This window comes from Paroedura picta, chromosome 10 (assembly GCF_049243985.1).
Source record: "Paroedura picta isolate Pp20150507F chromosome 10, Ppicta_v3.0, whole genome shotgun sequence".
NCBI lineage: Eukaryota > Metazoa > Chordata > Lepidosauria > Squamata > Gekkonidae > Paroedura > Paroedura picta.
The window spans coordinates 83,586,776-83,613,618 of NC_135378.1; the positions used below are offsets into that span (position 1 = coordinate 83,586,776).

At 47.9% G+C, this 26,843-nt stretch overlaps 1 protein-coding gene across 3 annotated transcripts in view; it reads right to left on the minus strand.

Moving 5' to 3' along the window:
- Positions 1-26,843, minus strand: part of CTNNA2 (catenin alpha 2) — a 459,457-nt gene that overhangs the window by 43,476 nt on the left and 389,138 nt on the right. For all 3 annotated transcript variants that reach the window (XM_077301175.1, XM_077301174.1, XM_077301176.1), the window contains exon 13: positions 3,377-3,528. In XM_077301175.1, coding sequence (XP_077157290.1) covers positions 3,377-3,528 — 152 coding nt within the window. The remainder of the gene's footprint in view (positions 1-3,376; positions 3,529-26,843) is intronic.

Here is a 26,843-nt window from a genome sequence, read left to right on the forward strand (position 1 = left end):
GCTAAAAACAGACTAGCACGGTTGCCCCCCTTGAAATAATAGAGCGAAAGCCCAGCATACACTAAGTTCCTATTTCATCAACTACCTGGCCAGGGAATGCTGTTTCTCCTTCATTTTAAATTAACTTGTCGGTGCAAGCAAGCGAGCCCCCAAATTGAATTGTCCCAAAAAAAAGAAAAAGAAAAAAAATGAACCTTTTCCAGTCCTGCTCTTTTACAACTCAGATTCATCATCTCTTTGCCGCAATTTCTTTTAACTCTGTTAAGGGGATGAACTTAACACTTTGCAAACGAACACCCAAGGGATGTGTTTACTCCACAAAATGTAATATTTCAAAATAATTGCATTTGGTCTGTGTTAAAAAAAAGAAGGAGGAGAAGAAGACGACCAATAATGTTGCTGAAGCCAACCGATTGTAAATCCCCACCACTCCTCCTAAGATTAAGAAGATGCTTGGGAAAAGTCACCTTGAGCAAGGGATGGCAGGCCCTTCCTCCAACTCAAATGCGAATTACGCACGCACACCCTGAAGCATCAATGCATCTCTTGATTACTAGGAGAGCCTGAACTATCGGACAGCGTAATGGGCCCTGAATTATGCAGCGCAAAAGCAATACCCAGGAATCTCCTTGCCAAGAAAGGGAAATGATTTCATTTCGCTCTTCTTGTCTTAGAAAACGTCCCACCTTTGCATGGACAGCAGAAGCCCTGCAGGTTTTCAGATTTTTTTCTATAGTAAGAGACCTCTGCCCACACCCCCCACGGGCCCTTCACCCCCAATCCTCAGCAGAACAGCAGGAGAGGAATAGGGGCAGCGCCATGGGATGATGGCGTCACTTCTGCCATGATAGGAAGGGATGCCACCATGTTGCCGGTGGCGTTCTAAGAAAACGCACAAGGAGGTTCATCCGAACAGGTATGCTAGTCTGTGTACCACCAACACCTTGCCTTAATTCTCCAGACAATCTTAGAGTGCTGGAGCAGAGGTCCATCAAGGGCTGTTGTCATAAGTGAGAGCCAGTTTGGTGTAGTGGAGTGGCCTGTCTACAGCCTTGTAGCTATAACTTTGTGGTTTGTGGATGTTTCTCCAATTCCCTCTTGCGGCTGTCTAAGCTTGTGGCTGTGAATTCTACATGCTGGTTATTCTTTGGGTGAAGAATGGCTTCCCTTTATCTGTTCCTTGAGAGCTCACATGTGCTTGTATTGTGTGGAAGGGAGAAGAACATTTCTTTCTCTCCCTTGTACCATTTTGTAAACCTCTATCACAGGGGTAGTCAAACTGCGGCCCTCCAGATGTCCATGGACTACAATTCCCAGGAGCCCCTGCCAGCGAATGCTGGCAGGGGCTCCTGGGAATTGCAGTCCATGGACATCTGGAGGGCCGCAGTTTGACTTCCCCTGCTCTATCATGTCACCCCTTAACTGCCCTTCCTCCAAGCCAAAAAAGCCCTACCCTCTAGCCTTTCTTTACAGGCAAGGGTTTCCACCCCCCTCCCCTAATCATTTCCCTTTCCTGCACCTTCTCAATGTCTCTTCTGAGCTGCGGTGACCAGAACTGTACACAGTAATCCATCGATTGATACAGGGGCATTAGGATATTGTCTGATTTGTTTTCAGTCCCTTTCCCGTTAATCCCCAGCAGGCCATGTGCCTTTTCCAACTGCAGTCGCACACTGAGTTGACCTCTTCCGTGAGTTACCTGATACGACTCCTGAGACATCTCTCCTGGTCAGTTACTGCCAGTTTGAGCCTCAGCAACATATATTGGTACCCAAGGCTGGTTTATCCATGTAGCACATGTGGGACGTGCTAGAGGCCCTTCATGGTGCCTTATTCCACACGGATCAGGGCCATATCCTCTCTCTTTCCCCCATTTCCCTCTTTAAGGACACTCAGAGTGACACTCCTTTGCCTTTTCTCTGACCCCAGTCTGGCTGTTCCCATTGCAATTGTACTCTGCTAGCCCCCCTTGTACTCTGCTAGCCCCACTCAAATACTTTGGCCCCCTCATGAGAAGGAAGGACTCCCTGGAGAAGAGCCTAATGCTGGGAGCGATCGAGGGCAAAAGAAGAAGGGGACGACAGAGAATGAGGTGGCTGGATGGAGTCACTGAAGCAGTCGGTGCAAACTTAAATGGACTCCGGGGAATGGTAGAGGACAGGAAGGCCTGGGGGATCATTGTCCATGGGGTCGCGATGGGTCGGACATGACTTCGCAACTAAGAACAAGCCCCCCTCCAAATCCTTAAACTGGTTCTGGGCTCTGCAAACCATCAAATCACTCCTGTTTATACCTCCTCCAACATGAGGCCCAAAGTTGCACTCTTCTTTTCATGGCCAAAGCAAAAACAGACTTTGTCCTGTGAAAACAGTTCCTGGTGGTTCATATTGCAAGATCCCAGGCTTTGACTTGCATGAACTCCAAAGTTTCTGATTCTCATAGGCTGTTCTAAATCTGTCCGCTCCATTTCGGCTTTTTATTTTTTTTAAAGGTGTTCCGATTACTCTCCCTGCAGAAAGATCTCCCGTCATAGACTGGAAAAACTGATACAGAATGCCAGTAGAGCGATGGGAAGGGAATAGCGACAGATAATTTCAAATTATAATGTTATGATGTTGGATTTTACTGGGCTATTGTATTACCATATTTTCTTGTATTTTACTTGCTGTAAACCACCATGGACCGGTTGGCCCGAGAGCGGCAGTTAATAGATGCAATTTATTATTATTATTATTATTATTATTATTATTATTATTATTATTATTATTATTATTATTATTGTTATTACTATATTGCAAACTTAAATGGACTCCGGGGAATGGTAGAGGACAGGAAGGCCTGGAGGATCATTGTCCATGGGGTCGCGATGGGTCGGACACGACTTCGCACATAACAAATTTATTATTATTATTATTATTATTATTATTATTATTATTATTATTATTATTATCATCATCATCAATAATAATAACAAGAACAACAACAACAACAGCAACAACAACAGGTTTTTATTGATGTTACTATTAAATTTACTGTAAGCCTCCCCAAGCTTACTTGTGGGGAGGGGAAGCCTATGAACGAAAATATAATAATTATGATCTTTACTGACTCTCTTTCTCCTTGCAGTAATCCGTTCCGAGCCTTTGGGAAGGGCACAACATGCGCGTAATAATAAATAAATAAATGATCAAATGGAATAAACCGATAATAACCATTTTTTAAAAAAATAAATAAATCTTCCGCATCGTCTCCACCAGCCCTTGCTTCCCATGGATTTTGACGGCACAAACGCTGCCCCGCTCCCGCGTTCCCTTGGCCTGCCGTGATCCTGCCATCTCCGCCCGAGCTCTGATTTCCCCCGGGACGCCTTACGTACCCTTATCATCAGAACAGCCTTCCTGATGTCACGAACTCCATCGTAAACCAGGCGGGAGGCGTCTATGAACTCATTCTCTTCAAATGGCTGAGGGATGTTGGCGCTCAAGGCTTCAATGGCGACTTCCACTTGTTCGGCAAAACGTGGCATCACTAGATGAAAGGGAAGGAGAGGCGGTGAAAACATAAGCCTCTCTTTGCGTTCACGTCCTCCCTCGCCCTCAGGCGTCAATAGACTTTCTGGCTGCCCGGAAACCTGCTGCTCTTTCATAGCGGGAGGATAGAGGGAAAAGTTGGACAAAGAGTTTTGCATCGACCAGGCAGAAGAAAGATCTCATCACTTCATGGTGGAAAAGAGGGCTAGAGAGATTCGAAGGAGAGAGGTCCACGGAGGGCTACTAGCCGTGGTGATTGAAGGAAACCTCCATATATGAAAGATGCAAATCTCTAAATGCCAGCGCTGGCAAGGAACCACGGGAGATGGCCTTGGACTCCATGCCCTGCCTGTTTGGACCTCCAGGGCAACTGGTTGACCACCGTGAGGAACAGCACACTGGACTAGATGGACCAGGGTCTTGGGATGCCCGCCTCCAATTGGGACCTGGAGACCCCCCAGAATGACAGCTCTCTTCCAGATCACAGAGATCAGCTAATCTGGAGAAAATTGATACTTTAGAGCAGGGGTAGTCAACCTGTGGTCCTCCAGATGTCCATGGACTACAATTCCCATGAGCCCCTGCCAGCATTTGCTGGCAGGGGCTCATGGGAATTGAAGTCCATGGACATCTGGAGGACCACAGGTTGACTACCCCTGCTTTAGAGGGTGGATTCTGTGACACTGGAGTGGAAATCCCTATCCTCCCCAGGTTCCATCCTGAAATCTCTAGGCATTTTCCAAACCTGGATCTAGCAACTTTATCCGCCTATCTCCCACTGGTGGTCAGGAGGTAAGGAGTCCTGAGGTAGGAGACTACAAAAGAAGTTCTGGGTTGCTAGGCAGACGCAGGCAATGCCAAACCAGCTCACTTCGTTATACTCAAACTACGCCAGGTCCCTGTCGACTTTCTCTATGAACACACTTGGCATTAGCAGCAAAAGCAATCTGCTGAGGTAGTGATATGAAGTTCATGATTATTCTTGTTGAAACTAGGTGGATAGGCAACACACTGATCAATATAAACCCCCAGACCCTGTTGCGCATGACCTGACCTTGAGGTCCAAGGCAGGATTGCAGTCCTGCATTCATGATTGGCCAATGCTTCAGCAGTTGGGATCCAGCCATGTACCTTATGCTCAGGTCCTCGGTAGGTCTACATACACAGCACACTCCACCCCCAACTGACAAGAAGCGGGTTTCCCCTTTATCGGGGAAAAAGCGTGCAAACTAGCCTTGGGCCCACTTGTGCAAATGGCCTCATTCTTGCAAGGCTGACTCAAGGCCAACCTCACCGATAATGCCCCAGCTCCCCTGTCCTCTAGTTCCACCCTCCAGAGAGAAGATTGGCAATGAGGCTACACAAGCAAGCAAGCAATGCAAAGCAATACAAATAGTGAGGCTCAGTGAACTTTCCCAGCCCTGCTCCCCATTGACAGGTGACAATGCACAAATGTACAAGGGATATTGACAGCTGGCACCAACCTGTTCATGGCAGGAGGCTGGCAATCAAACGATTTCAGGTAATCTGTGTAGGGAAATTGTTCCTCCGCCATGACTGCTATGCCCATTTGGCCAGTCCTTCTGCAGGTGCCATCTTGCAAATGGGCAAAATCAATAGCTGTCCACACCCATGTGTTTTCTGTTCTGCCCCCCCACCCCACCCCCAAATGATGGAATAACTTGCTTGAGGAGGACAGGGCAGTCCCCATTTTCATGGTATTCCATACTCTATGTAAAATAGAATTGCTCAAGTGGTCATTTTCATAAAGATAAATAGGCTATTTTATTACAGAATAGTTCAGGAAGATGCTTTTGTAAAGGGATATGACCTGTGGATACTGCTACTATGCAGAGTACATACTGTCTGTTGTTGTGTGATACTACTACATAATTTTCCCAGCGCTGAACATGTAAGGATGGCCACAAATGGGCTCATGAACTAAAGTTCATCACAAATTTAAACCAGTTCATGGCTCACAAAGTGTTTATGAACTGAAGAATTTCCCCAAATTTTGATGCAGTCTGAGGTGGCTTGTGAAGAGCAGAAAGCAGGGGTTTAAATGGCTCAGAGTCAATTAAGCCCCTTCTTTCTGCTCTTCTGAAAAAGAAAAACCCAGGTTTCTTTGAGGCTCGTTTGTAGCATGCAATGGTGCTTTTTTTTTGGGGGGGGGCATCTGAACCAAACTTCTACATCAGCTTTTTTCAACCTTTTGACCATGGACCAAGGAACCCCAGAAGGGATGACCCACCCCTTCAGAGAAGAGGGCAAGGAAATAAGATGCAGGAGCCAGCCCATCAATTGAGATCATTTACCGTTTCCATTGCAGAAAAAAGAGACTGGGCCTGTAGAGCAACAGGGAGAGTGGGCTCCAGTGACAGCTGGTGATGTCAGCGACCACCCAAACTTCAAGGAAAGACCTTGGGGAGCTGTCGCATAACCCCTGGCTGGGAATCTCTGTTCTACATACTAGCTGTGAACATGAGCTTACAAACACATTTATACGTTCTATTTGCATGTACACAGATCCATATATACATTGTTATATTGGTACCGATGCAGATAGGGACAGAGAGAAGGCAGCATGGTCTAGCCCAGGGGTAGTCAAACTGCGGCCCTCCAGATGTCCATGGACTGCAATTCCCAGGAGCCCCTGCCAGCATTCGCTGGCAGGGGCTCCTGGGAATTGTAGTCCATGGACATCTGGAGGGCTGCAGTTTGACTACCCCTGGTCTAGCCCAACCTCATCAGATCAGAATCTAACATGGATGGGAGACCACCAAGGATGGCTCTGCAAAGGAAGGCAACGACCAACCACCTCTGCTTCACAGTGACCTTGAAAGTCCCTTGTTGGGGTCACCGTAAGTCAGCTGTGACTTGACGGCACTTTACTTGCCCATGAATAGGCGTCCTAAATGTTGCTTTCATGTTTTGGGTGGAAGGACATCATAGAAACGTTTTCAAGGCAGCACGTTCTTTATGCAAACCTTTCTTCTTTGCTCAGTTCACACCGGCGAGGCAGTTCCCCCGGCTCCTACCTTCCGACTGCCGTATGGGAATCGTAATGCTGACCTTTCAAAGAGTTGTTAGCCTAGTGAAGGGGACGATGAATGAGATCTGTGCGATGACCATGCAGAAATCCCAGGCGTTGCTACTGGGATAAAGCCATAGTCCTATGCATGCCAATAAATCATTGCCTTGCTGGACAGCATTAAGGGCTCTTGCATATCGTCGTCCGTGTTATCTGTCTTACGGAAATGCCACGGAGGGGTTTCCAAGTCTAAGTAAAGATAAAGAGCCTTCAAGCAGTTATTCTACGAAACTTTTCTTATCCGGCCCAAATTTCCTCCACGTTTCCCTTGATGATGACGATGACGGATAACTGTTGGGGCTGCTGTTGAAAATGAGCTCCTCGGAAGAGGTCAATATTTCATGTCGGATGCAGCTGCCTTAGATAACAATGCCTTCCATCAGCTGCAAGCCATGAATTCAGACTGGGAGATTCTGCCAGGTAAATTATGAATAAATAAAGCTAGGCAGGGGCACCGAGGTCGGATGGCGCCCATAACGTGTGCACAAGAATCAGAGTGAGACTGCTCAGAACGTAGCAGTATGAGCCAATGACTTGCACTGACAGCAGGGGTGCCACCTCCAGGTAGGGAAATTTGGGGGTGGAGATTGGAGAGGGTAGCATTTGGGGAAAGAAGAAGTCTCAGCCGGGTATAAGGCCATAGAGACCACATTCGAAAGAAGGAGAAGAGTTGTTTTTTCTACCCTGCTTTTTACTACTGGAAGGGGTCTCAAAAGGACTTATAATCACCTTCCCTTCCTCCCTCCATCATAGACGCCCTATGAGGTACATGGCACCGAGAGAGTGCTGAGAGAACTGCTCTGTGAGAACAGGTCTAACAGGACTGTGGCTGCATATGGAGGAGTGGGGAAACAACCCCGGTGTCAGAACCAGGCTGGTTCGGTCAAATGGCTGTGGCCTTAATGTATATGTCCCCATCATCCCCTTCCCTAATCCTGTGTCCGGTTACCACTATGGGATGTTGATGTGTAAGCTGCCCGGCCTGGGGAACTGATTTTGTATTGTAAATCATGTTGGCATTCATTGAAGCATTGGTCTGTAGAAGCTGTGGAATCTCCAGTTCTCTCCTGGAGATTCCCGGGTCTGGACAAGGTCTAATAGCCGATTGGAATGTTGTTCCTTTTTCACCTGCATGCCTCTGTTATTCAGTTTGTTATGGTTAGATGGGTAGACTGACTCTAGAGAATTTAGTGCCCTTCTCTGCCTCCTACATTCTCACCACCCCCTTTGGGTTCTGTCCTTGGATTCACAGAGCGTTCTCAGCCGCCTAGACTGCTTTTCCTTTGGAGCTTCCCAAGGGAGGGTTGGGCATGGGGGTTATATAATGTGTACCTGCACTGAAATTTCAGTGGTGACAATGTTTATGTTTGCGTTCTCTTGCTTGCTCTAGAATAAAATCTGTCTTTTGCATATAGTCAAAGACTGTGTTTTCTTGGAAACAAAGAAACCTGTCACCTGGACAATGATCTTTGCAGGCTGAAGTTGGGCAGTCATTCTGGGAGACCGCCAGGTTTCCACCTGGAGGTTGGCATCCCTAACTGACAAACACCCGGTGTCAAGGAGGGGAATCCGGGAGAGCTCATCGGTCACAGGTTTTCAGTGTTGCAACGGGATTACATGAAGCTAGATCTAGAGGGCATTGCCCCGGGCATCTGCAGACTGGGTTTTCCTCTAGGCTAAACCATTGCTAATCCACTCTTGTGCTGTGAGTTCACCCAGCTGGCTACATGAGGAGGAGGGGTGGAGAATCAAACACAGTTCCCCAGATTAGAAGCCACCGCTCTTAACCGCGACACCAAGATGGCTCTCTGATCGTAAGGAGATGGTAAGCTGCTTTAAGACTCCTTAAGGCAATGAGGTACAAAAAAAGACTGCTCTTCTTCTTTAACTAACAAGTTAGACCAACACTAAAACAAGGGGTGGGGGGAACAGGATTCCTCCCCAATGACTTTGCTTGGAAATGAGCAGGAGGTCCCCTTGAATATTCCATAGCATGTCGGAAAGATGATAACTCCAAATGTGTAGAGAGCGCCCTGGTGTGAATTTGTGCTCAAATGGCCCAAGATCTTTCCGCCCGCAGCGTTGCTGTAAAAGAAATGACGATGTCGCTATAAATAAGAGATTTCCTTACAATGCGAAAACCCGACGCGCGTAATGTCTTAAAGTACATGGGAGAGTCACCCGTTTCCAAATCCCAGCGGTGTGTAGAACATGAAAGATGCTAATGGCTATACGTTAGCAATTCCTAGTATTAATGGCTGGGGCATACATACATAGTTTATGAATATGTGCGTAATGGCCGCATTCAATATTTATTTCTGCAATATATAGGGCCGGCGACGGAGCTGCCAAAAGGAGGGGAAAAGTTTAGAAGGAGATGCTGCTGACTTCTGCTGAAACGCCGAGAGCTACAAGCAGCTTTTTGGGAATGGAAATTTCATGCGCACAATTTTCAGCCGGATGCGGGGCGAACGCCAAGAATTAGGACGCCCACGATGGCATTGAGTCTTCCAACACTGCTAAAGGCTAAGCAAGAAGCGTGACACTCAGGGCTGGAAGTCTATTGCATCTCTGGAATGACCTGTGGTGGAGCTTGGAAGCCATCTTGGACCCAGTAGCTAAGCCTGGGAGGAGGTTCCAGTGATAAAGTCGGTGGGAGGGGGGATGGATCCCCCCACAAGTCTCGTGGGACCACACTTGTACCTTCTAAAAAAGGTAATGTAAGTGGAAGCAGGATGAAGTCGTCCAGTTGCCAGAGAAGTTAAACCACCTCATGCAACTGAGACACAGTCTGGCTGCTACTCAGCCGTTCTCCCCCAATTCCCCAGTCCTTCTCCAGGTTCCGGTAGCCAGCCCACGTAACGCGCTAATGAACTGCCAACCCTCACAAAAATGCACAGCAGCTTCGGGGTTGCCAAACGGTGCCGAGCATCAATTCTGAATATGGATACAGTGGGAAAGAGAGCGGGAGAGAGCTGGTTTCGCATCCTGCCGACGGCACATTAAGTGCAGGTTTCACAGCCGCAAATGCAGGCACGGGGAAACACAAGGCGGTAATTTGTCACTTTCAAGCACAGCTGAAAAGGCTTTTATGGGGGGCTGGGTATTGGAACAAGGAACGGGGGAATGAGCTGTGGCTGGAGGGAAGTCTTAAACATTGGTGATTGTCGAGTTGCAAACGAGGGGTAGTCAACCCATGCTGGCAGGGGCTCATGGGAATTGTAGTCCACGGACATCTGGAGGACCACGGGTTGACTACCCCTGCACTAGATGCCTTCTGACAAGTTCTTGTTCTCGTCTTCCCTTCCCTCCTTATCAACACTGCAGAGATGGTTGCACGGTGCCAGGATATGGAAAGAGGACACACAAAATCGGTATCACAGCAGGAACATGAGGAGAGCAGGCAGCATGGTACAGTCCCATCTCCTCACACCTTAAAAACCGAGTAGGGTTGGTGGTACTTGGATTGGAGACCACCAAGGAAGGCTCTGCAGAGGAAAGCCATGGTCAACCACCACTGCTTCTCACTGGCTTCCAAAGTCCCTTGCTGGGGTGGCCATAAGTCTTGGATCGGAGGCCGCTAAGGAAAGGCTGTGCAGAGGAAAACAGTGATGCGAGCCACCGTGAAGTCCATGGCAGAAGAACAGCAAGACCTACCAGCTCCAAAGATTCTAAGAGAACTTCTTGAATGGATGAATGGATGGTGATGATGATATGCTTCCAATAAGTCCCTTACATATAGTTTTGTTTCAAAACTGGAATTTGAAAAAACAGTGAGTGAATTCTCTAAAGGACATGAAATCAATCAATGCATAATGTAATATAGGAGTATAAGGAGAAGAGCCTTCCTGGATCAGACCATTGGCCCATCTCATTCAGCATTCTGTCTCACATAGTGGCCAACCAGCTAGAGGGCCAACAACAGGGCATAGAGGCCGAGGCCTTCATTAGAACTTAAGAAGAGCCCTGCTGAATCAGACCAGTGGTCCATCTAGTACAGCATCCTGTCTCTCACAGGGGCCAACCAGTTCCTCTGGAGGGCCAACAGCAGGCAAGAGAGGCTGAGGCCTTCCCCTGAGAAGAACCTCAGAAGAGCCCTGTTGGATCAGGCCAGTGGTCCATCTAGTCCAGCATCCAGTCTCACACAGTGGCCGGCCAGTTCCTCTGGAGGTCCAACAACAGGGCATGGAGGCTGAGATCTTCCCTTGATATGGCCTCCTGGCTCTGGATTCAGAGTTTTAGTGCCTCTGGAGGTTCCCCTCTGCCATCATGGTGACTAGACACTGACTGATTTATGCTTCGTGAAACTGTCTAATTCCCTTTTAAAGTTGCTTATTCCTGTGGCCATCACTGTATCCTCTGATTGTGAATCCCTCATTTTAATCACTCTCTGTGAAAAAAAGCAATATTTCCTTTGGAACCTTCTGCCCATCAGATGCTTTCAAGAGAGGGAGAAACATTTCTCTTTGCTAAGTCTCTCCACCCTGTGCATTTCAAGAGGAAAGCTAGGGATGAGCATATCCCTCCGGTTCCTCCTGCCTAACTAATATTCATACATTTTGTGTGCACTTTCTGTTTTGTATGTATTTTAGCCCTGATTTTTTTAAAACTATGTTACTTAATCGTCAGTGATGAATGTACTGGGTTTATTTTGATGTTAACAGTTTCAAAATGTGTCTTTTTTATGCAGATGTTTTCAATTGATAGCCACCTTGGTGGTCCTTGCAAGGGCCAAAATACAAACTTTGTAGATAAAACTCTCATGGGATTCATTGGGTCTCTCTGTGTTTTTTTTCCAATGGGTTTGAATCAAATTTGGAAGCAGGGAATCCAAGGATACAGGAGAGGATTCTCCTCTCCGTCTCTCCCGAGACAGTGAAGGTCAGCAGATTAACAAATTCAGAGTCCAGGGGCACCTTTAAGACCCACAACGCTTCATTCAAGGTGTGAGCATTCGTGTGCACGCACACTTCCTCAGATACAAGCTCGCACCTTGAATGGAACTTTGTGGGTCTTAAAGGTGCCCCTGGACTCTAAAATTGCCCTGCTTCTTCAGACCCACATGGACGCCCACCTGAATGGGTCAGCAGATTAAACGGTAACCAAAAAAAGCAAAATAAAAATAAAACAAAACGACCTTTGGCATGCAAACTGCTTACAGCCAGCGGGGCCTTCTGTGTATTTGCTTGTCTCTGAGCAAACAGTGTAATCGGCTCATCAAAGGAACGAAAAACACAACAGGGCCCCCTTCAAAACGAGTCCTCGAAGCACCTAAAAAAAAGAACTATCCCCCCCCCCCCTTAAGATGCTTCAAACCAAGCAAGTGGACAAACAAAGGGAGCATGCAAGAGCTTATCTTTCGGGTTACTATAGCAACACAGAGATGTGCTTATTCCCCGGAACCCTGAAACTTGAGGTCAGAGGAGCAGAGGGACTGTCAAAATCCCCCATGCGCCCCCGGTCTGTCCGCTTCTCTCATTCTGGGTCTGGCCTAGATCAGGCTTCCATCTGAACAATGTTCCAAGGGGAAAGGGACGAGGATTCGACTGCCAATTGATCAGATTTTGCCATTCCCTCTGGTGGGGGAAAACGTGTCACCGGCTGGAACAGTGGCTTTCAACCTTTCTAATCCCACAACTCCCTTTGGGTCGCTGAGTCTGAGGCTGGTGTGGTGGTGGCACGTTGGCAGCGGTCTTGGCGACCCCTGGGAAACGGGTTGATTGACCCCCATAGGAGTCACGACCCCCAGGTTGAGAACCGCTGCACTAGGGTTTTGTCCCATTGTGTGACATGGGCCTGGACTGGATGGGCCTGATCTGACATGGGTTCTCCTTAATTCTTAAGAGGGCATTGCATAAATATATGGAGCTATTAATCACAATGTCTCCGTCTTCTTGGTGCTTGGGGGGGGGGGTGTTGGTCAACAGTGGGAGAGCTTCTGAAGTTCTGGCTCAACTGGTGTACCTCCTGATGGCCCCTGGGTTTTGGCCACTGTGTGACACAGAGTGTTGGACTGGAGGGGCCATTGATATGATGCCTGGGACAGTGATGCTCAGTCTTCTTGGTGCTTGGAGAGGCACCGTGGGAGGGCTTCTGGAGTTCTGGCCTCACTGATGGACCTTCCTGATGGCACCTGGATTGTGACCCCTGTGAGACGCAGAATGTTGGACTGGTTGGGGAAATGAATATGTTGCCACCATGAGATTTCTCTGCATTCATTCAGAAGAAATCTTATTTCAGTCGGTATTTCCCCCCAAAAGTAAATTTCGTTCTCTGGGGGAGAAAAAGAAGAAGAAAGAAAGATCCCAAATTGTCTTGAGGGAAATGGAGTAATCTGAAAAAGAAATAGACCAATAGACCAAGAATAAGTTTCATAAAGGGGGTAGGGTAAGGAGACCTTCAATTCCAAATCATAACAGGAGGGATAAAAAACTGTACGTGATGTTTTATCTAGCTCTGAGTGTTTGTTGGAGCCGGTAAATTTTATGTCACGGGTTTCTAAATATTTCATGGAAGTTTTATTACGTCGAAATCCCATCTACAAAGCTTTTGGTGGCTAATTTCCAACATTTTAAAACGGATTGTTATGGGCGCCGTTAAAAAGAAAGCGTACTTTTCACCGGAATGCCATAATGGTATTATGTGATTTGACACAAGGTATAAATCTAGCATGCCTTGAACGTTCCCTTCTCTCACACAAATTCCCCCAAAGCTTGCCAATTAGAAGGTAAATGGATCTTGATAGAGACATTCTCCCAGGGTTCACCCCCCTCCCCCATAAACATGCCATGTAAGAACAGTTTATGGGGCTTTTGATCCTATTTTCCATCGTTTCTTTCCTGAACAGGGTTAAACCAATCAAGATTAGGATGGTTCCTCCATTCATCCCCAGGTCTCGGTTTTGCTTTCTGCTGGCAGGAATTGAACCCATGATTCCTTTTTCTTGTAAAGAGTGATGCATTTCTCTACATTTGGGTTACTAAATTCCTGAAGATTAGGGGAGTGGACTCTGGAAAGGGTGGGATTTGGGGAAAGGAGAGACCCCCCCCCCAAAGGAAATTCTGTCCATAGAGTTCCTGGTGATTCATACAGGTAACCGGAAGGGTAGCTGCAGTTATCACCAGAAGCTTTATGGTAAGATTACCATAGAGCTTCTGTCAATTCCTAGAGCTATCCTCATTATGTCTGCTCAGCTCTGGGAATCAATGGGAAAAAGAGAGAACCTGTCCCAGGCTATCAAAACCTGTATACGGTATAATATTTATACAATCCACATTAATAAGATATTGAATCAAACATCAAAACATGTCTAATCTCTGGTTTAGTGATCAACGAAGCAACCAAAGCAAACTCTAGATTTGTGCCATTTTCAATGCATCAGTGGCTGTTTCCTTCTATGATTGTGAAATGCTGAATTTCCATCAGTGGATGTTTCCTTCTATGATTGTGAAAATTATCCTTATTCCCATATTCCAGTATTTTTCCTATTCTATATTGCTGACAATCAATATAGACCGGTCTCTTGACAAAGCTCTCCCCTCCCTGCGAGCTGAAGGCCGGGGTTTTATGAATAGCGTCCGTGCTACAACTTTGAGTGGGATATAAAGTAAAAAGACGTGATTATCAGCAATATAGAATAGGAAGTAATATTGGAATATTGGAAACTTGCATTGGGCCACAAGAGCCAAGCACCGACACAGTCCCTCCTAGCCACCCGCTCGCAATCTGTCAGATTTCTGTTTCTGATTTCTGAGGGTACTGCTCTGGTAGGAACTTGGGCGTGTTGGATTCTGATGCCGGACATGCTGCTGAGAGCCAACTGAGCTCCTTCCAGGTAGCTGGCTCTGAAACAGACTCCGTCAAGGGCATGCCCTGCTGCGGCCTGACAGACAGACGACTCCCCTGTCTCTGAGCACAGCTTTGAGGGGTCTTGGAATCCCCCGAGGTAAGTGCAGGGGGGGGCATCAGCCCCAAACACTCACAACAATCTCCCTTTTCTGCTTCCTTTTCACGGCAGCCCTACAAGGTAGGCTAGGCCGGGAGGGCTGTGACTGGCTCAAGGTCACCCAGCAACCTTTCTTGGCCAAGTAGGCATTCAACCCTGGATCTCTTAGATCAGAGGTAGTCAACCTGTGGTCCTCCGGATGTTCATGGACTACAATTCCCAGGAGCCCCTGCCAGCATTTGCTGGCAGGGGCTCCTGAGAATTGTAGTCCATGAACATCCGAAGGACCACAGGTTGACTACCCCTGTCCTAGATCCCAGCCTGTGATTTTTGCTGCTCCACCACGCTTATCAGAAGATTAATCGTTCCAACTGAACGAAAGGTCAAGCGGGACTGAGGTGGAGCGGCAGGAGGCACGGCATAAAGCTGGAGTAAAAATTGGGCGGGGCAGCAACTGTCCTTCAACCTTGCCCCAAGGTCATTCCATGCTCTGTTTCCTGCTATCCCTGCAGGTGGTGAAGCCTGGTCTTTTGATGAATCCAGCCCTTTTGCTAAGCAGCCGTTAACTAATTTCAGCGCACAATGGCCACCGAATTCCCAGCCTCCAGGCTGCCGTTGGATTAACCCTCCTCTCCGTTGAAGGCGGTGTGTGTGTGTGTGTGTGGGGGCTTTTTATATCGAACTCCCCTTCTCTTTCACAGGCTTTTAATCCGCCCAAGGTTTCTATTTTGCCTCTCGACAAGAGGTTTACCAAACAACCACTCGCGACGGACCTGGATCCCAAAGCCTCTTGAAATGTATTCAGTTATGCCCACGAGTTCCCATTTGGCATTGCATTTTGCAGTTATTATTCCTGCTTTGATTTTTAACCTAGGTTCCAACCTTTTCTTTTCTTTTTTTTTAAAGCACGATTTAACCTTCGGAGCGCCTGCTGATTTATCCCTCTCTTAAGACACTCGAGGACTCCCGTTTTGAATGTGCTTGTTTGTTTGCTGGGTTCCTTCCCACCTCGGGCTGAATTAAAGTGCCTCGGCTTTGTGCTTCTGGGGATCACACCGAGGTCCTGTTGAGAAGCCACAGACGCTAACGTCACAGTACTTGGGAACGAAGCATTAGTTACTGCTGCTGGTTGCTAGTCGCCCCCCCCCCCTTTAGGTTGGAATTCAGGAAATCAATGAATCACGTCTTGAGACGATTGAGGAAGGAAGGAAGGAAGGAAGGAAGGAAGGAAGGAAGGAAGGAAGGGAGGGAGGAAGGAAGGAGGGAGGGGAGGGAGGGAGGGAGGAAGGAAGGAAGGAGGGAGGGAGGGAGGGGAGGGAGGGAGGGAGGGAGGAAGGAAGGAGGGAGGGAGAGAGGGAGGGAGAGAGGGAGGGGAGGGAGGAAGGGAGGGAGGAAGGAAGGAAGGAAGGAAGGAAGGAGGGAGGGAGGGAAGGAGGGAGGGAGGAAGGAAGGAAGGAGGGAGGGAGGGAGGGAGGGAGGGAGGAAGGAAGGAAGGAAGGAGGGAGGGAGGGAGGGAGGGAGGGGAGGGAGGAAGGAAGGAAGGAAGGAAGGAAGGAGGGAGGGAGGGAGGGAGGGGAGGGAGGGAGGAAGGAAGGAAGGAAGGAGGGAAGGAGGAAGCAGGGAGGGAGGGAGGGAGGGAGGGAGGGAGGGAGGGAGGGAGGGAGGGAGGAAGGAAGGAAGGAAGGAAGGAAGGAAGGAAGGAAGGAAGGAAGGAAGGAAGGAAGGAAGGAAGGAAGGAAGAAGGAAGGAGTGAGTGAGGGAGGGAGGGAGCAAGGAAGGATGGAAGGAAAGAGGGGAGGGAGGGAGGGAGGGAGGGAGGGAGGGAGGAAGGAAGGAAGGAAGGAAGGAAGGAAGGAAGGAAGGAAGGAAGGAAGGAAGGAAGGAAGGAAGGAAGGAAGGAAGGAGGAAAATCAGTCATGTGGCCAAAAGAATTCCTGCCTACTTGAGGGAATTCAATGAAGATGATGGGACAAAGAAATAGTTCTTTACACCATGAGTGCTTAACATGTGGAATCTGCTGCCAGAAGAAGTCACGATAGCAGATTTATGAGGGATAGGTCTACTGGCGATGATTACGAAAAAGAACCTCAACCTTCGGAGGCAGTCCATCTCTGGATCCCAGCGGCAGGAGGCAACACCAGGGGGAAGTCTCGGCCTCTATGCCTTGGGCTTGGACTTCCAGAGGAATGAGTAGGCCCCTGAGTGGATCAAGTTGCCAGACTAGATGGACCGATGGTCTGATCCAGCAGGACTCTTCTTAAGTTCTTATTAGGGCACGGCCTCGGCCTCTACGCCTTGCTATGGGCCATTTGGAGCAGCCGTTTTTAACATTTCTACCATTGAGAACCCCCTGAAACATTCTTCAGCCTTTGAGAACCCCCCCAGTAATTGTGCAGAATATGGCTGGGGAGCATAGATGTGTACATGCACACCTGGGCCCCCTCCCTTTCCCACTCCCCTTCCTCTACCTTACAACAGACACCCTCTGAAGTAGGTGGGGCTGAGAGAGCTCTGACAGAACTGCTCTGCAAGGTCTAACAGGACAGTGGCTACCCCAAGGTCACCCAGCTGGCTGCACGAGGAGGAGGAGGGAATCTAACCCGGCTCTTCAAATTAGCGGTCAGCACTGGCTCTGATTTCCAGAAGGAAATGGAGTCCAATATTAGACTATGTTGAACAGCAGAAATTAAGAGGAAAAGAAATAAGCAACCTCCGTCTGTGATCATCTCTTGCCTTGAAACCCCCAAGGGGGTCACCATAAGGCATCTGGGACCTGAAAGGGGGAAAACACATCCCAATAAATGCAGCTTAAATCATCCAAAACTTAAGTCTACCTAAACTGAAATCTGATGTTCATTATCTTATCTTGCTGGCAAAAAATCTGGCATTATGTCTAATTACATGGGAAATGATTCCAAAGATGCTATGGTCTCTTAGGAGTCCTATTCCCTCTCATTAAGAGAGTGAAGTTAAGGCTTGCTGGAATGTGCAAATATGCAAGTTTATGCATCTTCTGCCGTTTCGTGGTTGGCATAGAGTGGTAATCGAGTGTCTCATGTTATTTTTTTTAAGGGGGGGGGGAGGCTATAATGAGACCACGGCTCATGAAGGAGTTTGATCTGCTGCAGTAGGAGAGCTCTTCATGCGAACGTCGGGACTCTGGCAAACGGGGACAGGATCCGATGACAGTCCCAGGGTATGGGGGGGGGGGGCAGAGGCAAGGCGTTGCTTACTGGGGCTGCAGGGTCGAAATTGCAACAGAAAATAAAAGAACACAAGCAGGAAGGGAAAGGCCAAGAGGCGTCACAGCAATGCACCTTCAAACCCATTTACAGCCTCTTGCTCGGTTGCTCCTTTGCCTTCCTGCTCTCTTTCCTATCCCTATCATTTCCCAGGGCTGCTCGTTCAGGCTTTGCATCAAAACTTGATGTTTTATCCCCTCCGGTCTCCCCCTGTCTCTCCCCCCCCACCACCGCATATCCTTTTCATCATTCTCATTCATCAGAGGGTTTTTAGCGTTCAGGGTTCTTCACTTATGTTTTTGACAACGATCCTTATCAACCTGATAAAACAGACTCATATTATCATATTCCAGACTGGGTGTGTGTGCGACTGAGTGTAAAGTAGGCTTGTTTCTAGCCCGATGAGCTGTTTTCTTTCCAAGGGAACTGATCGCTTTCCTTTGGAGATCGGTTTTAATTCCGGGAGCTCTCCAGGCCCCACCTGGAGTTGGCGAGCAGACATCCAAATGTGCCGGAAGCTCAGGAGTGGCTTAAGGATTTGTGAGACCCTGGCAGAGTACAGTTGTGGCGGGAGCAGAGAGATTGGGGGCAGAGGGTCCCCACATTGGAAATGGCCCTGATCCACGGGGGGGGGGGGGAATCTGCGTATACAATCAAATCTCTAATGGCCAATCAAATGACTTGCTGGCAAAAGCCCCCAGCTGGATCCACCTGCTTTTTAAAAACGGTTGGTGACCCCTGTGATGGTGGAAGAGAACAAAGCAAGCCCTGGTAAGGCAGCCAGCACCTGAAGGTCCTGCTCAGCCACCTGGGTGTAGGTCCATTCCCAGGGCTTGAACAAACTCATCTGGCCAGTGGTCCTTCAGTTGGCAGCCCCTGATCTGTAGTCTGTCCCACCTGCCATGTGCAAAGCAGGGGTAGAAACCTCTTCAGACTAGTGTTGGTTAGCCAGTGTTTAAAACGGTGTCTCTACCGGTCTCTTTAATTGCTGTTTTACCTGCAGCATGTGTCAGGTGATGGGCAGGGACTGTTACATGGAAAAGGTATGTGTGGCATACACATTATGTACTTTGTGGCCTAGTTTAAACAAGACACCTGGTGCAGGTATGCACAGGGCATATAATTCCTTCTGCCTGGCTAGCATCATATTTCAAGATCTGGGGCCTGGGGACCAAGACCTATGAACTTGAAAGGCTAAGGGACTTGGGCATGTTCAGCATGGAGAAGAGGAGGTTGAAATATGTAAAAAGCTTGTTACTTTAGAGGAGGGCAGGGAACGGTCTCTGTTGGCAGCAGAGGAGAGGACACATAGTGATGGCTTTAAACTACACATAGAACGGTACTGGCTAAATATTGCGGGGGGGAATTCACAAACCAAGTAATTCAGCAGTAGAATAAGCTGCCTAAGGAGGTGGTGAGTCCCCCCTCACTGGTGGTCTTCAAGCAGCAGCTGTACAGATCCATATCCTAGATACTTTAGGCTGCATTGAGTAGGGGGTTGGACTAGATGGCTGGTGTGGTCCCTTCCCACTCTAGGATTCTATGAGCCTAGTTCAACCATGGAATGGGCTGCCTAAGGAAGTGGTGAGGTCTACCTCACTGGCCGTCTTCAAGCAGCGGCCGGCCAGATCCTTCTCCTGGATGCTTGAGGCTGATCCTGCATTGAGCAGGGGGTGGGACTATATGGCCTGTCTGGCCCCTCCAAGTCTATGGTACTATGATTCTACATGGCCTATATGGCCAATTCTATGATTCTATGTTTCTAAGCCTTTCTTGAGGTTCTCCTTTTCGTTTAACTACCTCTTTGCTTGAACTCATACTTTCCTAACCTGTAGTAAAAAACACCACAACGACTTTATTCCTTAAAAAAAAGTCCTAATTACAGACGCCTTCACATGACTGTTCAGAATCACGGATTCCATGCTCCCCAAAATGCAACCGCTCAACAGCCAGATGCTTTCGGAACAGCTCTCCGAAAGCGTAAATAATAATTAAGGAAGTGGGTGGTGTGGAATGTTCCCTCCTCCCTCGCTATTCTTATTCAAATGAGTTCCCCTCCAGATCTCATTTCAAAATGGAAGAAATGCAAAATAAATGGGAACAGGAGATGGTTTCGCTTGAGATCCCGTCGAACAATGGGAAGGTCTCGTCCTGTCCTTGAGCAACAGCAAGAACAGCCATGTGACAGAGGCTGACAAAATGGAAGCAGAGAAACTTTTCTTCCTTTCCCACAATACTAGAACACGTGGGCACTCGATGACGCTGAGGAGCGGCTTAGACCAGGGAAAAGGAAGTCCTTCTTCCAAAGAGTCAATAACACACAGAATTCCAAGTGGTGGTGGTTACAAGCACAACTTCTAGAGGGGATTCGATAAACATTTGGGACAGAAGTCCATGAGAAGCAATTAGCCACAAGGTAGAGATGGAACACTATGGCTGGGTCAGTGATGCTCTGCATTCTTGGGGGGGGCAACAGTGGGAGGGCTCCTGGAGGTCTGGCCTTGCTGGTGGACCTCCTGAAGGCACCTAGATTTTGGCCACTGTGTGACATAGTTGGACTGGATGAGTCACTGGCCTGATCCAACAGGACTTCTCTTATGTTGTTCAACCAAAGTTATTAGCATATGGAATTCAGAGCCATAGGATGCGGTGGTGGTGCAAGCACAGACATCTTCAAGAGACAATTGGAAAGCTATATGGTAGCAATCCCCAACCTGTGGGCCACGGACCGCATGTGGTCCGTTGACTAATTGGAGGTGGGCCGCGAAGGACGCCTTCTCCCCCCCCCCGGCCCTTTACTTCATCCCCCCGGCCCTTTACAATACACTTTGGGTGTCATTGTCTCCCATCACTCCCAGATGGGACTATCTCGTTGCAGAGAAACATGCTCAGGGTTCCCATTGATTTGTCATTGTCACGAGTTAAAATTTCCATGAAAATAAAATGTTCCTTATGTTCATTGTTGTGGCGTGTCTGTATCTTATTTTGAAGGGATGTTTAAACATTACCATAGCGACCAGAGAGCGTTAGGGCAGTGGTTGAGAATAGAGGAGTAAACTACCCCCCCCACTGGGCCTCAGTAAAATTGTCAAGCGTTGAGTGGTCCCCGGTGATAAAAAGGTTGGGGACCACTGCTATATGGAACAGAGGCCCATCAGTGACTATTAGCCACTAGGAATAGATGGAACAAGCTGTCTCGGGCAGGGATGTATTCTTGGTGCTTGGGTGTGGTGGGGGGAACAATGGGAAGACTTCTTGTCCTGCTGGTGGACCTCCTGATGGCACCTGGATTTTGGGCAGTGTGTGAAACAGAGAGTTAGATTGGATGGGCCACTGCTCTGATCCAACATGGCTTCTCTAATATTCTTACCCCCATAGCCAGAACTGTTGAAAAACCCAACACAAACATACACAACTGTGTTCCTATCTGGGCATTTGGATACCAGGGAGAAACCTGCCTGTTCCATTAATCAAAGAAGCTTGGTTGGAGGGTACATGAGAGAGGGGGCAGCCCCACAACTGCGGAACAGTGCTCTGGGAGGTGTGCCTGGCCCCCTCACTTTTGATCTTCAGGAGGCAGCTTAAGATGGGTTTTAAGTTCGGTGGCCATCTTGAGCAGCGAGTATAAATTTTGGCTTTATGTTTTTAATGCATTCCATTTCCTGTGTTTTATCTACGTTTGCAAGCTGCCTTGAGCTCCGTAAGGAAAAAAGGTGACCAATAAATGTTCTAAAGAAACAAATAGCTTATAGCACATCACATATAAATTTGGAAAACTGCACACGTTATGAAAGTGTGAGATGATCTATATTGAGGGGGAGGGGGAGGGATTATCTAGCAAGTCTTGCTGACCTGCTTGGCTGCAGCCATCCTCTTCCTTCTCATGGCATGGAAGAGAATCAGCATCATGCAGGGCTGGAAGAGACCCCAAACGGCCATCTAGTCCAGCCCCCACCTTCTTGGGGGCTAACAAGCCCATACTCCTGAGAGGTGTTCATCCAGTCTCCCTCTAAATTCTTCCAGTGAAGGAGACCCCACCACTCACCGAGGCAGCATATTTCACCTACGAACAGCCCATGCCATCAGAAAATGCTTTCTCAGATTTAAGCGGAACCTCTTTTCCTATAATTTGAATCCATTACAGAATTGGGTGATGTGGTTCTAAGGGATCTCTGAGTCCACTAATAAGCCCCATCAAGATAAGTCCTGGTACACCCTCTACATTGGAGGTGAATTCTTGAGGAAGGAGGAGCTCCCCGCTCCATGGTTCCTGCTACACTTAAGGCTTCATGTTCCTCAGAAGCTCCAGGGGGATACTCCTTGCCACCTCCCCAATTGCAGGCTCCTGTTCAAGATCCCATGGAAGAAAACTCACCAAGTCGACCTGACTGCCTCTAGTGTTCCCAGGGACCAAGGAAGCTGAATGGAAGCCTGAACCAGGCAGAAGACCACCTGATTGGCTGTTCAAGGCCTCCTGCCCTTCAGTTTTGCTCAGGAGCAGAGTACAACTCAGCAGGGGTTAAAGCTCAGTCGTAGAGCATCGGCTTGGCATACAGAAGTTCCCCAGTCCAAGGCCCATCATCTTCACTTAAAAGGATCAGGTAGTAAGATTTCAGTATAAGGCCATTTTGTGTGTCCAACTTTTTAGTTCTTGGAGGGAATCAAGGAGTTTTGAGGGTGAGCTCCAACTTCTTCAACATTTCCTGTCAAGCCACTGTGTTTAGACAGCTCCCTGATGTCAATCTCCTCCTCCAGTCCAGGCCTTTGAGGCCTCTTGTGGAGATCTCTGCTCCCTGGAAGCAGCACTGATGGTCAGTTCTTGCCCTGCTCCTTAGTTAGCCACGTTCCTCTTGTTCTCGGACCCCTTTGAGGCCTCTTGTGGAGATCTCTGCTCCCTGGAAGCAGCACTGATGGTCAGTTCTTGCCCTGCTCCTTAGTTAGCCACGTTCCTCTTGTTCTCGGACCTTCATACCCAGCTCACGGAGGTCCACAACAGGACCTAAGTGGGGAATATGGTTGCCAGCTCTGGCTTGGATCCTGAGAAGGGGAGGGACCGCAGTGGGAGAAGAATGTTACAGAGTCCACCTTCCAATGTGGCAGTCGCCTGCAAGGAAACTAATCCCTGTCACCTGGAGATCAGTACTGATTCCAGGAGATCTCCAGGTCCACCTGGAGGTTGGCAACCCAAAGTGCAAATGGATATCCTTGTCTTTGGAGATCCAAGGACCTCAAGAGTTTTAACTGGGAAAGTTGGTTTCCATCCTTCCTGTAATTGCATTTGTCCCAGAAGGTGGTCAACCTGTGTTGACCTTTTGGGTGTCCAAGCCCAGCAGAAACAGACGCTGTCACCAGAGAATTACCAAAGGCCCCTTATCTTTAGAGAATAAGCAAATGTCCCTTATCTAATGTCATTTGGGGGGGGGGAATTGTCGACGCTTCTGGTTCGGTCCCCCCCCCCCCTTAGCCGATATGTTTGCATCACAGCTTTCATATTGTGCTTTATATGGCATTATCAAAACACATGCCGCTCGCCTCTTCTAAATACAGTCCACGTCTCATGAATAATGGATGCGCAAATTAAAAAGGTGACCATGTCACATGCTTTAGAGGAGAAAACAGGAAAATGCTGCACAATAAGGGACGGTGGGCTGAATTCACACAACATACAGAAGGACTGGGAGCTCACAGCTCACAACCCAGCAAGGGGCTTTTGCGGGTTGTGTGATCCAGGTTGGGGAACTCTTGGAGATTGGGGGATGGTGGCTGAGGAGGACGGGGACCTCAGTGGAGCACAATGTCAGACATCTCCAGGGAAGCTGATTTCGGCCATCTGGAATTGAGCTGGAATTCCAGGAGATCCCCAGGTCCCACCTGGAGGTTGGCACCCCTGAACCTCAGTGGGGTACAATTATTATTATTGTTGTTGTTATTATTATTATTAATAATAATAATGCCATTTATATCCCGCCACTCCCATACAATGGTTACAAAGTCCTCATTAAAAAAACCCATTAAAACCCCCATTAAAAGGACATACCAATACAAGACAGAAAAAACCACAACAAACAAGACGATAAATATCTCTATCCCCATGCCCAAAAGACTGATACACCCACTATCGGGGAGGGAGAGGGGGCCTAGCTGGCAACAAATCAGGTGCTAACACCAGCCCTGGGGAGGGGGGACGGCATGATCTTCCTCATTGCCCTGGCCTCATAGACCTGGCGGAAGAGCTCCGTTTTGCAGGCCCTGAGCAACGCAGAAAGCTCCCGCTGGGCTTGCAGGTCACCTGGGAGCTCATTCCATCAGGTTGGGGCCAGGACCGAAAAGGTCCTGGCCCTGGTTGTGGCCAAGCATCCCTTTTCTCCTAAGGAACCGATCCCTGTAGTCTGGAGATGTGATGTAATTCCAGGATATTTCCAGACCCCACCCAAAGACAGGCATCCCTCCGCTGTCAAGGCAAGGGTGAAGCAGAGGTGGTTTGCTGTTGCCTTCCATCTTGTCAGACCAACACATGAAGCATCCATGCACTGAATCAGACCCTTGGTCCATTAAGGTGAGCATCGTCTACTCAGGCAGGCCCTTTGTGTATTCCAAACATCGCAGACTTAACTGGAGTTTCCGGGGATGGAACCTGGGACCTTCTGCGTGCCAGGCAGAGGCTCTGCCGCTGAGCCACAGCACTGACTGTCCCCCACCCCACCCCACCCCAATTCCTGACAGCTGATGAAGCCAGGCTTCGCCATGCTGCCTTCCGTCCCGATTCGCACAAGGGAGAAGCAAAACGGGCGGAAGGCTTTTCAGGTCAAACAAGACAACAACAGAAAAGAAGAGACATTCAGAACCATCCCAAGACTCTCCATAGTTTGTCTCTAGAGCCTTCCTGTCCAAGGATCTCGATGACTAACCAGGGCATAAAACAGAGAGAGAGAGAGAGAGAGAGAGAGAGAGAGAGAGAGAGAGAGAGAGAGAGAGAACATGCAAGCAGGTTCGCTTTGGACAATTGCTGGCATACTACTAGCAGACAACGTACAAACTTAGTTAATTCTGAGAGGTCCTCCTAAGTGGTTTGTTACTTAGTAACAGAAAAAAAAATGTGCCAGTATGAATAGTCTTCAGGAAAACACTTCAAAGTATACAGTGGGAAAGAGCCTATTTTTTGCTCATTCTAGCAACCGGGAGGACGGGGGGGGGAACGCATCAGAACATGTGCATTTTTAAAATCCAGCAACTGCAATTAGACCTTCTCTGTCAGTACGCCTCAACAATTAAATCCATCCTTCTTCTTTCTTTCTTTCTTTCTTTCTTTCTTTCTCTTTCTTTCTTTCTCTTTCTTTCTTTCTTTCTTTTCTTTCTTTCTTTCTTTCTTTTTCTTTCTTTCTTCTCTCTCTCTCTTTCTCTCTCTCTCTCACTCATCTTCCTTCCTTCCTTCCTTCTCCCTGTACTTTCCTTTCCTTCCTTCCTTCCTTCCTTCCTTCCTTCCTTCCTTCCTTCCTTCCTTCCTTCCTTCCTTCCTTCTCCCTGTACTTTTCTTTCTTTTCTTTCTTTCTTTCTTTCTTTCTTTCTTTCTTTTCTTTCTTTCTTTTCTTTCTTTCTTTCTTTCTTTCTTTCTTTCTTTCTTTCTTTCTTTTCTTTCTTTCCTTTCTCTCTCTCTCTTTCTCTCTCTCTCTCTCTCTCTCTCCCTCCCGCATTAAAAAGCTTAAAGGGAGACTTATCCAGGCACCGATTTACTGCAGAGCTCTTAGCACTTTATTCTACTTGGAGCTTTATGAGACAGTCCATTATACGTGGCATGCAAGTATTTAATGTGTCTGCCGCAGATTTGGTTTATTGTGTTTTCTTCAATGTGGGTGTGTTCTTACGCACACCAAAGAGGCCTCACAGGTTTGCACAGCTCTGGCCCAGAATGTTTACTAACAAGAAGACAAGCTGTACCTGAAGCCGTGAGTCGTGAAAGCTGCCACAAATGCTGTCAATATTTCAAGAGCCTCTGGCCTGTTGCTCTTTTTTAAAAAGAATATTGTCCAACAATGAACTCTCCTCGACTGTTAAAAGCTTTTTTAAAACAGTCCCTTTTGATTACTGAAGAGTTTAATGGAAATTACAGAATATTTTGTTGGTCCTCAAAGCAGATTTTCACAGAAGAAGAAGAAGAAGAAGAAGAAGAAGAAGAAGAAGAAGAAGAAGAAGAAGAAGAAGAAGAAGAAGAAGAAGAAGAGGAGGAGGAGGAGGAGGAGGAGGAGGAGGAGGAGAAGAAGAGTTGGTTCTTAGATGCCGCTTTTCCGTACCCGAAGGAGTCTCAAAGCGGCTTCCGGTCGCCTTCCCTTTCCTCTCCCCACAACAGACACCCTGTGAGGTGGGTGAGGCTGAGAGAGCCCTGATATAGGGGTGCTTAAAATGAGATTTATCATAGCGATCAGTTGATCAGTTGTTCGAAGGAGTCACCCGGGAAATATGGTCACCCTATCTTCTTCATGCTATGCTTTTCAAACAGCCCCCTCCAAGTTTTAAACATAAATGTTAGACGGAGGACTGAACATATTGTTATTCACAAATGCGGGGCCCGATGAGGAACTGTGAGAAGGTGAAACAGTTTGGAAATCCAAAAATCTTTCCTCCGGCATTCTCTAAAACGCCCAGTCTTTTCTCCCCCATTTGGCTTTCTCCAGTTCAACCAACAACCAGCCATTCTCAACGTGCCTTCCTTTTGGAGGACATTCAGTCCTTCTGCTTAACTCATTAAGTCAGGTTTCTGTGCTTTCCCAAATGTTCTAAGTGTTCAAACCCAGCCCTATTCTGCATTCACGGCACTGTCCGAAACAGTCTTGTTCGACTAAAACAGTTGGCACTATACATGTGAGAAGCTGCGCCTTGTTAAAAGGCAGTGGCCATGTTTCACCCAAGGATCCAAGAGGTCTTTCGACATTTGGGCAAACAATAACATCGAAGCAGAAAAGCATAACCCTCAATCCCCTTCTCAAAAGGGATACTCAGGCCTAGATGAGTGGTCGGGTCAGTCAGTCTGTAGCAGCAGA